Source organism: Vitis vinifera, chromosome 1, assembly GCF_030704535.1.
Source record: "Vitis vinifera cultivar Pinot Noir 40024 chromosome 1, ASM3070453v1".
In the NCBI taxonomy this organism is placed as follows: Eukaryota; Viridiplantae; Streptophyta; class Magnoliopsida; order Vitales; family Vitaceae; genus Vitis; species Vitis vinifera.
Genome location: NC_081805.1, coordinates 10629362 through 10645395, shown reverse-complemented (window position 1 = coordinate 10645395; position 16034 = coordinate 10629362). Strand labels below are relative to the sequence as shown.

At 33.7% G+C, this 16034-nt stretch overlaps 1 protein-coding gene and 1 non-coding gene across 2 annotated transcripts; one reads left to right on the top strand and one right to left on the bottom strand.

Moving 5' to 3' along the window:
• Positions 1-9873: 9873 nt before the first annotated feature.
• Positions 9874-9944, bottom strand: TRNAG-GCC (transfer RNA glycine (anticodon GCC)). Its single transcript has one exon. It is a non-coding gene; the product is annotated as a tRNA-Gly (tRNA).
• Positions 9945-10146: 202 nt separating this feature from the next.
• On the top strand, positions 10147-15828 carry LOC100245038 (HIPL1 protein). Its single transcript, XM_010654329.3, has 7 exons — positions 10147-10864; positions 10968-11125; positions 12235-13032; positions 13145-13361; positions 14389-14567; positions 14952-15193; positions 15282-15828. Exons 1-7 carry the CDS (start codon positions 10759-10761, stop codon positions 15688-15690), a joined length of 2109 nt encoding a protein of 702 aa, XP_010652631.1. The 5' UTR covers positions 10147-10758; the 3' UTR covers positions 15691-15828.
• Positions 15829-16034: the final 206 nt, after the last annotated feature.

Below are 16034 nucleotides of genomic sequence, written 5' to 3'. Positions count from 1 at the left end.
ATTGAACTAATACTAGATTCTTAAGTTTAAATATAAATAATTTATTATTAAAGTATATATTTTTAATTTCAATAATAAATTATAATTTAATAGTTTTTAATTAAATTTAAAAGTAAAAAAAAATTATAATTGAAATCTCAGTTACCAACTGTGACTTAAAAGTATACTATTATTTCGATAAAGATAAATTTATCATAATACAAATAAATTAATATCTTAAAAAACAAAAAATTAAATATCTTAAATTAATAAATTATAAAATTTTATATATTATTTATGTGTTATATAAATTTATTATTTTAAGATTATTAATTTATTAATAAATAAAATATTCATTTATAATATCTTCTATTTATCAATTTATGTTTGTTGAAGTAATACTAGATTTTTAAGTTTAAATATAAATAATTTATTATTTAAGTATATTTTTTAAATTTCAATCATAAATTGTAATTTAAAAGTTTTTAATTAAATTTGAAAGTAAAAAAAAAATTATAATTGAAATTTCAGTTATCAACTGCGGCTTAAAAGTATACTATTATTTCGATAAAGATAAATTTATCATAATACAAATAAATTAATATCTTAAAAAACAACAAATTAAATATCTTAAATTAATAAATTATACAATTTTATATATTATTTATATGTTATATAAGTTTATTATTTTAAGATTATTAATTTATTAATAAATAAAATATTCATTTATAATATCTTCTATTTATCAATTTATGTTTGTTGAAGTAATACTAGATTTTTAAATTTAAATATAAATAATTTATTATTTAAGTATATTTTTTAAATTTCAATCATAAATTGTAATTTAATAATTTTTAATTAAATTTTAATTTTTTTAAAAAAAATTAACTAAACCCTCAGTTGGCAACTGCAGCTTTAGTTCAAAAATGAAGTCGCAATTAGCAACTGTGGCTTTAGTTCAAAAATGAAGTCGTAGTTGCCAACTGCAGCTTTAACTAAAATGAAGAAAAAAAAAATTTAATGACATGACACTTACGTGGCACCAAAGAGCCCAATTTGAACATAAGTTTCAAAAGGTGGTTAGATGTTACAATTTTTTTTTTTTTTTTAAATGGGTCATTTTGACCCAAAACTCCAAGAAATGGTTGGTGAATTGTGGCTCAAAAATTAGAATGGAGCACGACACATTCCTAAATTTCCATCTTTTCCAAGTGAGAAAATACTAAGCGAGAGTGACGGTGGGAAGAACCCCCCCAGTCATTTCCTTGCTCCAAATTACAGAACCACCAAATGGCATGACCAACATGCCTTTGGACCAAGATATCTCATATATGGGTGTTAATTAAGCTACCGAACAACAGGAAGCTCACATCGTACAAGCACATATTGAACAAAATCAACTCCCAACCAAGGTATTTGTGTCCTATGTGATGTATAGTATAAAATAGGGAAACTTGTGTTTTGATGGGGTCATTTGATAATTATATGGTTTTTGAAAGCCAATTTTATGAAATATGAGAATCAGATTTTAATATGAAAAATAATATTGCCTTCATGCACTCTGAGCCGGTCCCATTTTTTGTGCTAAGATTGCCCTTCCGATTTCAATCACCGATAAAAAAAATAGGTTACAGTGGTGCGGCAGCGATGGACTGATGTGGAGCTGCGGCGACCGTGGCACCTCCGGATTTTTCTTCCACAACAGAATCCAGGCTGAAAAATCCGGCAAGCAAAGGTTGTGTTTTTTTAGCCTGGCTCAAAAATCGTGGATTTAGGGTTCGTGAAATTTAAATCCAATGGCACAAAAGCAAAGAGACCCCTAGAACATATCCAAAAAACATGGGGAGCAAAAAAAAAAAGCATTTTTTTTTGTTTTCCTTGGGGGTTTTGCATGGATTTTCTCAAAAATCAAACAAGGATGAATTTTCCCGGAAATCGTATGGAGGATGGATTTTCTTGGGGATCAAATGGAGATTTTTTTTGTTTCCTCCGCTTCCGTTGTCGTTGTGTTTTTCAGCCTGGCTCAAAAATCATGGATTTAGGGTTCATGAAATTTAAATCCAATGGCACAACAGCAAAGAGACCCCTAGAACAAATCCAAAAAACACAGGGAGCAAAAAAAAACAATTTTTTTTTGGTTTTCCTTGGGAGTTTTGCATGGATTTTCTTGGAAATCAAACGAGGATGAATTTTCCCGCAAATTGAATGGGGGATGGATTTTCTTGGGGATCAAACGAGGTGTGAGTGGCGGTCGGTGATGACGCCGGTCGACCGGTTTTACGGAAGGGAGAGGCGGATGGTGGGTACGGGAGGAAAAAAAAAAAAGGGCAATTTCGGTATAAAAAATGCAGTCAACTTAGAGTGCATACCAAAGATAAATTTTTCAATTAAAAGCTGGTTTTCAGATTTCAAAAAGTTGGATTCCAAAAAGTATATATTTACTAAATTGGCCCATCAAAACACAAGTTTCCCTATAAAATGTGTCGGTCCCTAAAGTACCCAATAGATAAGCTGCCACTTGGTCACATCTATGAGACATATACAGACCATAATAAATCCCCGTGAAATTTCCCACGGATCAAACTGAAGCGAAAAATAGGGTCAAAAATCTATGAAGTTCAAAAAAATTGTCCGACGAAAATAGGGAATGATTTTATCAGATAACGTTATTAGCCATTATATATAAGGGTTTTATCGTGCAAAAGTTGGCAATTTTCTCCCCATTTTTGAGGGAAATATGCGTAATTATTTTTTATTTTTTATTTTAATTTTATTTTAAATGACTAAAATATCAAAATAATTAATGAATTTATAAAATTTTATAAATATAAGTTTTAAATAAAAATTAATTTAATAAGATAAATTATAAAGATAACTTTTAATAGTTTAAATTATTTAAATAAGCTAACTGAAAAAAAAAATGTCAATGTTTTTAATTTACAAGCAAAAAAAATTTCAACACATTATTTTTATATTGATTTGTTTTTTGGTAAAATTTAAATTATTTCATAAATATAATGTCTTTTAAATTTTTAAATATTGAAATATGATATGTTATTAATAAAATAAAATTTATATTTTTCCCATTAATATTTTTTAAGCTTCACCAAGGCCACTAATTTTGATATATATATATATATATATATATATATTGATTTCTTTAACAAAATAATTTTAATATGCACTATGATTACTTTTTTATTTTATTTTATTTTAGGTTTTTTTTAACATTTTTGTGAGATTTGATTATTTTTGTCTCACAAAGTTTTTATCAAAATTTTCATCTGTATTTTTTTTTAATATATCCCAATATTTTGGTAAAATCTAATTTTTGATATTTTTGTAAAAATCAATATTTTTATCCTTGTTGATATGTGGAGTATGAGGTCTCCACTCTCACTACACAAGTTCTTCGCCACAACTTCATCCTAGTGGGAGAAAGTGTCAAAACATTAGAATCATGATTGGAGCTATTCTAATATGTGGATGAAGTCCTAAAGTTTGACATATAAGGGGTCACTATGATAGTAAGATTCCATTCGGAAACATTAAACATAGTATTAGTTAAATTGACAAATGTACACGTAGAACATTCAAGTATAATGAGGGTACACCACTTCCTGAATAGATGTAAGAGGTTCCCAATAATTGTCTATGCAGACAAAATTGTCTTAACGCCTAAGCTTAACATGCTCCTCAAAACAACTCTCATAGAATGTGTCTATAGTATTTGAGTATGAACAAGAGTTTGTAAGGTAGAACTCTTAGGATAGAACTCTTAAAGACATAACATGACGTGAAAATAAATAAATTTTTTTAGTACATTTATATATTATGATTTTTAGCTCCCAAATTTATCATTAATTGCATTATTTATTATTTGAGTATGTACGTTTGTATCACTTACATTATACATGACTTGAGCGTAACAATAGAACCTTTAAAAACAAAATGTGATGTACTATAAGAAATTTGACTTTTTCCAACTGATATACATTGTCGGAATAAATATTTACTAAAGTATAATCCCAACACATGGTAGTCAGGGAAAGGCATGTTGACAAAAGTCTATTGATGGGAATTTTCTGTCACCGATAAAAAATTTTTTTGCCATAGACTATCTAATGGATTTAGACCGTAGCTATTACCAGAAAGGGGTTAAGTTTGAGTGGTCTAATGATTGTGAACGTAGTTTCCAAGAGTTAAAGAACAGATTAGTGACAACTCCTATTTTGACTATCCATTCAGGCTTAGAAGGGTTTGTGGTGTATAGTGATGCCTCTCATCAGGGTTTGGGTTGTGTTCTTATGCAACATGGGAAAGTTGTAGCTTATGCTTCTAGACAGTTAAAGCCCTATGAACGAAATTATCCTACTCATGATTTGGAGTTAGCTGTAGTGGTTTTTGCACTTAAAATCTGGAGACATTTTCTTTTTGGTGAAACTTGTGAGATATTCATAGATCATAAGAGTTTGAAGTATTTATTTTCCCAAAAGAAATTGAACGTGAGACAGAGGAAGTGGATTGAACTACTTAAAGACTATGATTGCATTATTCAGTATCACCTAGGGAAGGCGAATGCTGTGGCTGACGCCTTGAGTAAGAAATCTGTTGGTTCCTTAGCAGCTATTAGAGGTTGTCAAAGGCAATTATTGGAAGATTTGAGGAGTGTACAAGTCCATATGAGAGTTTTGGACTCGGGAGCTCTTGTGGCTAACTTCAGAGTACAACCAAACTTAGTTGGGAGAATTAAGGCCCTACAAAAGAACGATTTGAATTTAGTGCAACTTATGGAAGAGGTTAAAAAGGGCAGTAAGCCTGACTTTGTTCTATCAGATGATGGGATTTTGAGGTTTATGACTAGACTTTGTGTCCCAAATGATGGAGACTTAAGGAGGGAGTTTTTGGAGGAAGCTCATTGTTCTAGGCTTGCAATCCACCCAGGAGGGACAAAGATGTACAAAGATTTGAGACAAAACTATTGGTGGTCAGGTATGAAGCGTGATATTGCACAATTTGTGGCTCGGTGTTTAGTGTGTCAACAGGTGAAGGCTGAGCATCAGCAACCAGTAGGGTCTTTGCAGCCACTTGCTATTCCTGAGTGGAAGTGGGAGCATATTACCATGGATTTTGTGATAGGATTGCCAAGAACCTCAGGGGGTAATAATGCTATTTGGGTGATTGTTGATCGGTTGACAAAGTCTGCTCACTTTTTGCCTATGAAAGTCAACTTTTCTTTAGATCGTTTAGCTTCTCTTTATGTGAAGGAGATTGTGAGAATGCATGGAGTACCAGTTTCTATAGTGTCTGATAGAGATCCTCGTTTCACTTCTAGATTCTGGCATAGTCTACAAAAAGCTTTGGGCACTAAGTTGAGTTTTAGTACTGATTTCCATCCTCAAACTGATGGCCAATCAGAAAGGGTAATTCAAGTTTTGGAAGACTTGTTGAGAGCTTGTATTTTGGACCTACAAGGTAATTGGGATGATCATTTACCTCTAGTAGAGTTTTCCTATAACAATAGTTTTCAAGATAGCATTGGGATGGCACCTTTTGAGGCATTGTATGGTAGGAAATATCGATCTCCTATTTGTTAGAATGATGTTGGAGAAAGGAAACTTTTGGGGCCTAAACTTGTGCAGTTGACTGTTGAAAAAGTTGCCTTGATTAAAGAAATATTAAAAGCAGCTCAAAATAGACATAAGAGTTATGTTGATAATCGTAGGCGAGATTTGGAGTTTGAGGTGGGTGATCATGTGTTCTTGAAAGTTTCACCTATGAAGTCTGTGATGAGATTTGGGAGAAAAGGAAAACTTAGTCCTCGTTTTGTGGGTCCATTTGAAATATTAGAAAGAGTAGGCACTTTGGCATAAAAAGTAGTCGTGCCCCCAAGCCTGTCTAAGGTTCATAATGTGTTTCATGTTTCGACTCTAAGGAAATATGTTTTTGACCCCTCTCATGTTGTGGAGTTGGAGCCTATTCAAATTTCTGAGGACTTGACATATGAAGAAGTGTCCATTCAGATTGTAGATGTAATGGATAAAGTACTACGACATGCTGTTGTCAAATTGGTAAAGGTTCAATGGAGCAACCATAGTGTTCATAAAGCTACTTGGGAGTTAGAAGAAGAGATGAGAGAAAAACATCCTCAATTATTTCAAGACTCAGGTATGTCAAGTTTAGAGGACTAAACTTTTGTTAAGGAGGGGAGGATGTAACACCCAAACATTTTCTTTTAAGGGTAATTTAGAAAATTACTAATAATAATTAAATTAGTTAATTAATTAATTTAATAAAGTGGAAGAGGGGCAAAAGTATAATTTTACGAATAAATACCCTAGGTATAAATTAGAAATTCTATTTCTGAATAGAGTTCCTGTTCGCAGAATTTCAGAGAACGTAGGTTGGAGTCAGATTTCAATGTTGAAGAACAAATCTCTATAGGTAAAATTCTAACCCCTAGTTTAATATTTTAGATTCATTAGTTAATTTCAAATACATTAGATATCTTTTGGAAAACTCAAATCTAGATTAGCGTTAGTTTATTTTATTTTTAATTCGTTTTAATATCAAAATAAATAAAAAAAATTTAAGATTTTGATTTTATTGTTGGAAATTGAGAAACTTTGAAATTTAGAAGAATAAATCTGAGTAAAAAAAAAATGAAGGAAATTTCTAAGCGTGTTGTGGCGGCAGGTGATAGCCAGAGAATAATAAATAAATAAATAATAATAATAATAACAATAAAAGACTTGTTGGTTATGCCGTGTGCAGTGGGAATGAGAGAGTGAGAAAATAATATTTTACAAATAAAAAAATAAATTCTCGTGTGCTGGAGTGGCAGAGAGTGTAAAAAGAATGTTTTTCATATGTATATTATATTAATAAAGTAATAATGGGTAGAAAAGAAAAAAAAAATGAGGTACAGGTGTTAGGAATGGGTAGTAATGCTGAGTATGAAGACTAATATAATATAGAACTAGGTGTTGGAACTTTTGATGAGGTACAGGTTCTTGCTAGTAATTGTTAAGTAATAATAAACCAGATTTTTTTTATTAAGAAATGAGGTAGCAAATCAGAGAATTAGGAAGTGCAATAATAATAATATTTATATATACAGGTTTATGTAAATAAAGTGAAGTGCAAGATTAGTTGGTAAAATTAAGCTAATAAATAGAATAAAATTTAATTAGTAAAATAAATAGTAAATAGTTAAGTTATGAGGTGTTTTTTTTTACTTAAATTAGAAATATATATATATATATATATATATATAATTAAATAAGGAATAGAGTAATTAAATTATTACTTTGTTAATCAGAAATATTAATCTTAACACTTAGAAATTTTAGGATTATCAAATTTATATTTTGAGGTAAATAGTAATAGTTGTCTTTTTATTGTGTTAGGTGAGGAGTAGACTTTTCAGGGTTATTTTTTCCTTCAAGGTCTTTACATATTTTGAGGTAAGGGAAGTTAATGCAATATTTATAAAATTAAATTATTTTATATGTTATTTTGAATTGTGGAAAAGAAAATGATATTTTGTTACCATGCATGGATCAAATTGTTTTGCACTAAATATTATGTTGGAATATTTTGTTTTATTTATGACACAAAATATGGAGATATTATGTTGTGTAAATTTGAATACTTGAACAAAAACATCACTCTGGTTTATTTGGCCCTTGTCAACGGGATATAATAGTTGACTATTCGGCCCTGTCAATGGGATATAATAGTTGACCTTTACATTTCATGGTGGGAATGTAATTGATTTGGACCCCAACCTCTAGGGGTTTGGTTAGAGGTTACTAGTACTAGTAGTGTTTGGTTCCGTCCACCCGGAACAATTTGAGGCTAGCCACCCATTTGAAAAGTCTCACCTAACTGGGCATTTGATATTTGATAACCAGAGTAATGAAAATTGAATGGATTTGATTGAATCGTATGTGAAAGTGTTTGAATTTGATATGAAAATGGTTGGTTGAATTTTGAATATATTGGTATTTTTGAAACTCTGATATTTGATGAAAAAAAAATGATATCTCCTATTTGAAATGAAAATATTTGATCCATGAACTGCATTAATATTCCTTATTGGGCTGTGAGCTCATTCCCAATTGTTGAAAAATTTTTAGGTACTCTTAGTTTAGGTGAGGAGTGATGGCTAGGCTGATGAATGGTCATCATTAGGATTTGACTTAGGATTTTATGTTAGATTTTATTTAACTGTTAGTTATGTTCATTTAGATCCTTTGGTATTTGAAAGTTATTTGGATATTGATCCTTCAAATTTTATGTTAGATCAAAGTTGAGTTTTGGAGATTTTAGAATTTTGTTCTGCTACTCTGAACAAGTTTTTGGTAATTGGTTACTTCCAATTACAATATGATTGTTTTGGTCAGGTTATACTTTAAGCCTTCGGGTTTGAGGTGTGAAATGATCGTCACGCCCTTGGAGTGGGTCTTGGGGCATGACATTATAATAATATTTTGTACAAAAAATTTTAATTTATTATAAGAGTTAATTTCAAGTCTAAAGAACAAAGAAAAAAATATTATGGGAAATGAATGACATTTTTTGTATTCAACATTAATTTATTCATAAATTTCATTTTAATAATTGGACTAGAAAATAAATAATAATAAAAATATAGAGAAATTAAAAATTAAGAGAATATGACCAATTATAATTTTAATAAAAAAAATAGACATGAGAAGAAAGAAAAATGACAAAAAAATGATTAAGTTGAATAAGAACAATTAAATACTAATATATGTGATTATTAATTTTATTGCATTTATTTTTAAATGATATACAAAATAAAAAAATAAATAGGAAATTCAAATATAATCATAAATCTTCACATTAGGCCCCCATAATAATGAATTATTTCAATGTTTTAAAAACCGGACCGGACCGGCCCGTTCAACCGGTTCAACCGTCGACCGGTCACGTTTCCGGTCCGGTTCACCCTATTGAACCACTTGGCTATTGGACCGGACACGAACCGCCTGAACCGACGGTCAGACCGGTGACTCGGTCGAACCGGACGGTTCAAAACGAACCGAATAGTTCAAATTAGCCCCTCATTTTGCAAGAAGGGCCCATTGATTGCATTTAATTAATTTGAACCAAAGCCCATGCTGAGCCTTGTCTTATGACAAAGCCCACACACTCAACCCAACCTCATTTTGGGCTGACTCTTGAGCCCATTAATCATGTCATACCTATGCCCTGAGGATGGCTTTTATAGGAGTCACTTGACTCCTTATTCCTCTCACTTTCCGATGTGGGATTGCTAACATTATCAATGAAAAATTTATATAACAATCTCCACCAAGAGAGCTTGAACCTCCGACCTCTGGTACACTACCCTCCTTAAGAGACCACTCGGCTATACCCATTTTGTTATCTACCATGCCAAACTAAATAATATATTTTAGATTTTAAAATTTTTTATAATATTAAATAAAAATAATATAATATTTTTAAAAATTATAAAATTAGTTTAAATTTTCAAATATGTTCACATTTAAATATTATACATATTTCATCTAATAAAATTTAAAATTTTAATTTGATAATATCAAAGATATAAAATTGATTTTTAATTTATTCATATATATTTTAAATTTTTTATAATTATTTTTAATTTTAATAATATATAAATAAAAAATTACATATTTATGACGTCACCGGTTCAATAGCGGTTCGACCGCCGGTCCGACCGGTGAACCGTGAACCGGTAACTTTTCCGGTTCGATGACCGGTCCGGTTCTGAAAACATTGAATTATTTAATTCAGATTTATGGTGAGGAGACTTGCCTGGGAGTAGCCTGATCAGAATTGGGTTGGTAAAGACCCCAAACAATAAAATAATCAAAAGTGTGCACCAGCCGAGAATCGAACCCGGGTCTGTACCGTGGCAGGGTACTATTCTACCACTAGACCACTGGTGCTGATGGGGTGAAACCCTGATATCATTTTTATAGAGAGTTTTTTTGTAAAGCCCAACGTCTGTTCAATTAAAGGACGGGCGGCTGTCATATGAAAAGCTTTGGAGCCCACTTATCTTTTCGCGACTTTTGGATATGAGTGGGTAAAGGCGGGATCGTGGTCTTCACTCACATTATAGATTTGACTCGCTCTATTCCACCATTATTCAACTTCTGCATTTAAGGCATCTTGTGTTGGGATATTTTTATATATATATATGTATAAAATTAGGTGTTGTTGCTATCAACTCTCTAATTGAAAATTGTGGAAAGTGGGTCTTGTCTGTGGCACGTTCATATTGAAAAATGTATTGTATCTGAGAGAATCCGCAATCACATGTTGGGGTTGGTTTGTCTGAAATGAAAATTTTGAGCTCAAACCCTTAACTCAAATGTCTATTTTTCTGAATTTTCTGTGGTGCTGTAATCTATTTTCTCGTTCCCCCACCACCCTGCACTCAACGACATGCACTTTTTAACTACCCCCATCAAGAGCTGGGTTCTAGAATTGGAGTAAAGTCAAACTTGTGCTGTTTCCCTGTTTGGGTATCCAGGTCAAGTGGATTGTTCCCAGTGATGGGTGCTGATTAATGTTTTCCAACAGCCATCCAGTGGTGTTAAAGCAAAGAGAATATTAAATGAGAGGAAAAGAAAGGGAGAGATTATGGGATTTTCCATGAAAACAGAGGAACTCCAATGGAAATGTTAGATTTATGAGCATCTCTTTGAGGAGGTAGCGGAGGAGCCGGCTACTGCCTGTACCCTTTTGTTGGAAAAGATGATTGGTTCTCTCACCAACCTTTTCCTGTTTTATCAAATATGGCTGGGGCTGCTACTGCTGCTGCCTTGTCCTTCTTCTTCACTCCCCTTGTGTACTGACTTGAGTAAGTCTCTCTTTCATACTTACCCTAGTTTTGTTTTTGCTTGATCTTCACTCTGTTGGATATATATATATATATTGCTCATTTTGCTTTTTGTTTTAAACAGGGGCTCCCCTCGTTCCAAAGAAGCCTCTTGCCTTTTGTCCTTATAATGGGAGTGTGTGCTGTGACTCAGCCAAAGATCTGCAACTGCAGAAACAATTTCAAGCAATGAATATCTCTGATGAGGGCTGTGCTTCTCTTATGAAATCAATCCTCTGTGCGGTGAGACCTCACTGACCAAATTGTAGTGAAGAAGGCTTGTTAAGAAATTTTCCATATATCAAGCTCATCACGGATTCATTGGTTGTTGAGCATCAAAGTAGATCGATATTTTTGGTCTTTTTACAAATTTGAAATTGATGTGCCCATCTTGCATTTAACTCAGCTAGGTTAGATTTTCCATCAAAGTCTTGTATTTTACCATTGATGTAGTACGAATGCCTATAATCTGATCAGTTCCTTCATTAACAAAGAGTTAAAGAGTTTAGTTTAGTGTAAATCATGGTTCCTACTTGCTTCATTTCTTTTCAAATTACTGTTGTTTGACATGATTGATTTTCTTTGGAATCTGAGTAAGTGATTATGAATATGCAAAGGGATCTGCTCAAAACCTTCTGCACATAATCTGTTGTCATCAGTGGTGTTGTTTTTGTTGCTGAAGCTGCTCCACTGATATGTCCTGAAGATGGTGAAAATCAATTTACCAAATCTGTGCCAGTTGTTCACTTTTGTTATGGCAAATATAAGTACATGAGGATATGGATTTTGTTATGTGATTATGAGGTGTAGGCTTCCTGAAAGATTCTGGATGAAACAATCCAAAGCATATGCATATTTTATGCAAACAATGAGGTAAAAATGAATAGCCGTTAATTGATTCCTGACAGCTGAAACTTTGATTGACTGGCTTCACTGAATCTGTTCATTAGAATCGGCATAACACTAGTGATTTAATACAAAGGTAATTGCAAATAAATTTAAGTGCAATTGTCTATCACATCCATTCAACGAGTCTTCGGAACATAATTATATGCACAACTGCTTGACTGTTGTGATAATTTGTTTCCTCTCACCTTTATAAGATTTTTGTTTCAAGGTTTATAGCACCGTTGAGAAGAGATAAACTTGCATAGATGGTTACCAAATAGTTCCTTTTGAAGCCCCTCTCAATACTGGTTTTGGGTTGATCCCAACAAAGATGTGAAACTGATAACATGGCTCACAAAATTTTAGCTGTTGATTATCATAGACTAAGAATTCATTAAATGTAATTTGACTCATTGCATGAAAATTCCACAAGGTCACTGGTTTTAAATTTTCATCATTTGCAGACATGTGATCCGTTCTCAGCAGAGCTATTCAAGGTACAATCGGGGCCTCGTCCAGTTCCTGTTCTTTGCAACTCCACTGATTCAGGGAACTCATCCATGTCAAAACAGGGTACAAGTAGCTTTTGTTCAAATGTCTGGGATGAATGCCAAAATGTTTTCATCTCAAATTCTCCCTTTGCTCCTTCATTGCAAGGTAGAGGTGGAGTATCAGTTAATTCCTCCGCTTCCAAGCTAACCGAACTCTGGCAGTCCAAAAGTGTTTTCTGTGATGCCTTCGGTGGTTCTTCTGATAATGGATCAATATGTTTTGATGGTGAGGCAGTTTCACTTGAAAATACTGAAACTATTGTTCCCCCTAAGGGCATGTGCCTTGAGAAAATTAGCAATGGATCTTACATCAATATGGTTGCTCATCCTGATGGCTCTAATAGAGCCTTCTTCTCTAGCCAAGCGGGTAAAATTTGGTTGGCCTCTGTTCCCGAACAGGGTTCAGGAGGAACATTGGAACTTGATGAATCTGATCCTTTTGTAGATATAACAGACCTTGTTCTTTCTGATCCTAGAGCTGGGATGATGGGTATGGCTTTTCATCCAAACTTTGCCCATAATGGACGCTTCTTTGCTTCATACAATTGTGATAAGGTTCAATCACCTGTATGCTCGGGAAGGTGTTCATGTAATTCAGATGTGAACTGTGATCCTTCAAAGATAGATCCTTCAAGTGGAGTTCAGCCGTGCCAGTATCATGCTGTTGTTGCAGAGTTCACCGCAAATGGGACTGCATCTGACCCTTCCTCGGTAAACATCAAAACACTTTTCAGATTTGTTTTTTCCATTTTTCTTTTTTGTTTTTTTACAGGCATGATTTTCACTGTGGTTTTAGCCTAATTGAATCATGATCTATTTCCAGGCAACAAGTGCCAAACCATCAGAAATGAGAAGAATATTCACAATGGGCCTCCCATTTACATCTGATCATGGTGGCCAGATCCTGTTTGGACCTGCTGATGGGTACTTATACTTGATGATGGGGGATGGTGGGAGCAAAGGTGATCCATATAATTTTGCCCAAAACAAGAAATCATTGCTTGGAAAGATCATGAGGCTTGACATAGACAACATACCAAGTGAGTATTCTTGGGTCAGAACTATCTTTCTATTTGAGGTTCCTGATTTCTGTCTTTCTTCTTTTTATCAGAACTTTCTACTGCCGATTGAATATATCATATTTCATTTTTACGAGTACAACTCTCAATGCAGAGACCTATTTATGCCTAGGGGTCCTTTTCCTTGGGGTTTTGATATGTTTTCCAACTTTTTACTGGCCATCTCCTAAAGATTAATGAAAATTATGAACATAGTAACTCTATCTTCTATATTCTATTTAATTCTTAGGGAAAAAATTGCGTCACTTATTATTACTTGTAGTTAATTGAGCATACACATATGCCCTATGCATGAAGAGATCCTAACTCCTTAAGCTCTGTTGAGAAATAAAAATGAAATTTGAGGTGAAAAATGTATGCACACAGCCTTAATCAGCTGGACAAATTTCCTGCTGCCAATGACTAGTCATCTCTTGACCCCTCCATTTGTTTATAGTATGCATGGCTCACATGTCTCTTGGCAAACAGTGCAATTATTTCATGGGCTCAAGATTTTTGTTCAAAGAACAGACTAAGTTGGGGGATTATTTTGATGACTGAACTCTTTCACAAACCATAACCCTCTGTTAGCTGCCCCCAAGTGACCAAAATGATGAGATCTCCATGACTTTGGCAGAGCCATTGAAGCTACATTTGTTAAGAAACTATACGGTAGCTTAGAATGCTCCTTCAGATCTATGTTATGTTCTGACTGTTAAATGCCCATTTCCCAACCGTGGGTCCACAAAAGATAGTCCTGGGTAAGTGGCATGCTTTCAAGACTCAAACCAGTGGATTCATGCTCAGTGATCAGATGCAGTTACAGTAGCATCAGATAATGACCCCTGTCACTCTTCCTGTTTCATATCCATAAATTTTTTTATGATGAATTTGTTTATACCAGTAGACTAGTAGTTCCTCAATCCTTATGCTTTTGGTCAAACTTTTCTTCATCTATTTCTTTACTTTAATTAACCATTCTTTTCCCATGTTTTCCATGCATTTTCAGGTGGAGAAGAAATAGATGAACTTGGTTTGTGGGGGAACTATTCAGTCCCTCGAGATAATCCTTATTCTGAAGATAAGGAATTGGAGCCTGAAATTTGGGCCCTAGGATTAAGAAATCCTTGGCGTTGCAGCTTTGATTCAGAAAGGCCTGAATACTTCCTTTGCGGTGATGTTGGGCAGGTTAAGATATCATTTTGCTTTTGATTACTTTCAATGGTCTTGAACTTTCGCAATGGCTATCCACACACTAATGTCTATCAAAGTGCCCGTCTATATTTACCAAAAGGTTCTTGATTAGTTTATGATGCAAAAAATATAACCAGCATGTGGTAACAAAACTCAATTTTTTTTCCCAACTCTTGAGCTTACATACTTGCAATTGGCTCATTTGATCAGTCAATTAACAAACCATTTGTTTCTGTTTTATTTCTTTAATTCTGTCAAAAGCATCCTAAGGACATTTTTAAGTCTATTACATATTTCTTTTAAGTTGATTCTTTATTCCCTCAAAACAATTCTTCTTATCATACATGTTTGACACTTGCAATCCTTGAAATCCTACAGGATCAATATGAAGAGGTGGATATTATTACCAAGGGTGGAAACTACGGGTGGCGTGTTTATGAAGGTCCCCTTCTCTTTACCCCTGAACAGACTCCTGGGGGAAATACCTCTGCTAACTCAATAAACCCGATTTTCCCTATATTGGGATATAAGCACTCAGATGTCAATCCAAAACTTGGATCAGCAGCAATGTCAGGAGGGTATTTCTATCGCTCCATGACTGATCCATGCATGTATGGAAGGTAAATAGACCACAAATCCTCTTCTCCTTTCATATTTGGAAACTCAATTAAAAATTACTAATCCTCTTAAACCTTCATCAACATTCAGTTACTTGTATGGAGATTTGTATGCTAGTTATATATGGGCAGCTGCTGAGAGACCGGAAGGCAGTGGAAACTTTACTGGTACCTCTATTCCTTTCAGTTGTTCTAGTGACTCTCCCATACAGTGTGGCTCTGTGCCAGAAAGTTCTCTTCCTGCATTGGGATACATATACTCATTTGCAGAGGATAACAGGAAAGACATTTTCATTCTAACCAGCAATGGCGTGTTCAGAGTAGTTCGTCCAAGCCGATGCAATTATACTTGCTCCAAGGAAACTGTGACAGCAGCCAGCCCAAGTCCCCCCAGCCCAAGTCCCCCCACTTCCAACTATGCTAACCAGTTGACTGGTGCAGATAAGGAGCTTCGGCTCTTCCTTTCTTCATTGTTACTTCTGCTGGGATATATATTCTGAGGCTGTCTGGAATGAGTGTTGTAATTTAGAATCTCCTTTAAATGGTTTAGCTAAACCTTCGGTGCTGTATGTATGCCTTCTCCCCTAACCCTCGTGGATGTTGTAGATTTTCCAATAAATGAACCTTTCTTATTTCTAGAGTTTGTGATTTTGTAATCAGTTTATTCTCTTTTCTGGCCCTTGTCATATCCTTTGAGCTTTTGAATTCCCTTTTTGATTGAGGAGAAATGCACCGTAATTTTGGTCTTATTGTAGGTCATCCTTAAATGCATTTCCAAGGTCTGGCTAGATACAGGAGTAAAAAGATATCACCAATCACATGGTGTCACATATATATTTTTACA

Excerpts from the sequence above, each read along its gene's own strand:
- LOC100245038 (XM_010654329.3), top strand. The coding sequence starts at position 10,759 with ATGATTGGTTCTCTCACCAACCTTTTCCTGTTTTATCAAATATGGCTG. Across the intron at positions 13,362-14,388 it reads TGACATAGACAACATACCAA|GTGGAGAAGAAATAGATGAA; the intron begins GTGAGTATTCTT and ends ATGCATTTTCAG. Across the intron at positions 14,568-14,951 it reads TTTGCGGTGATGTTGGGCAG|GATCAATATGAAGAGGTGGA; the intron begins GTTAAGATATCA and ends GAAATCCTACAG.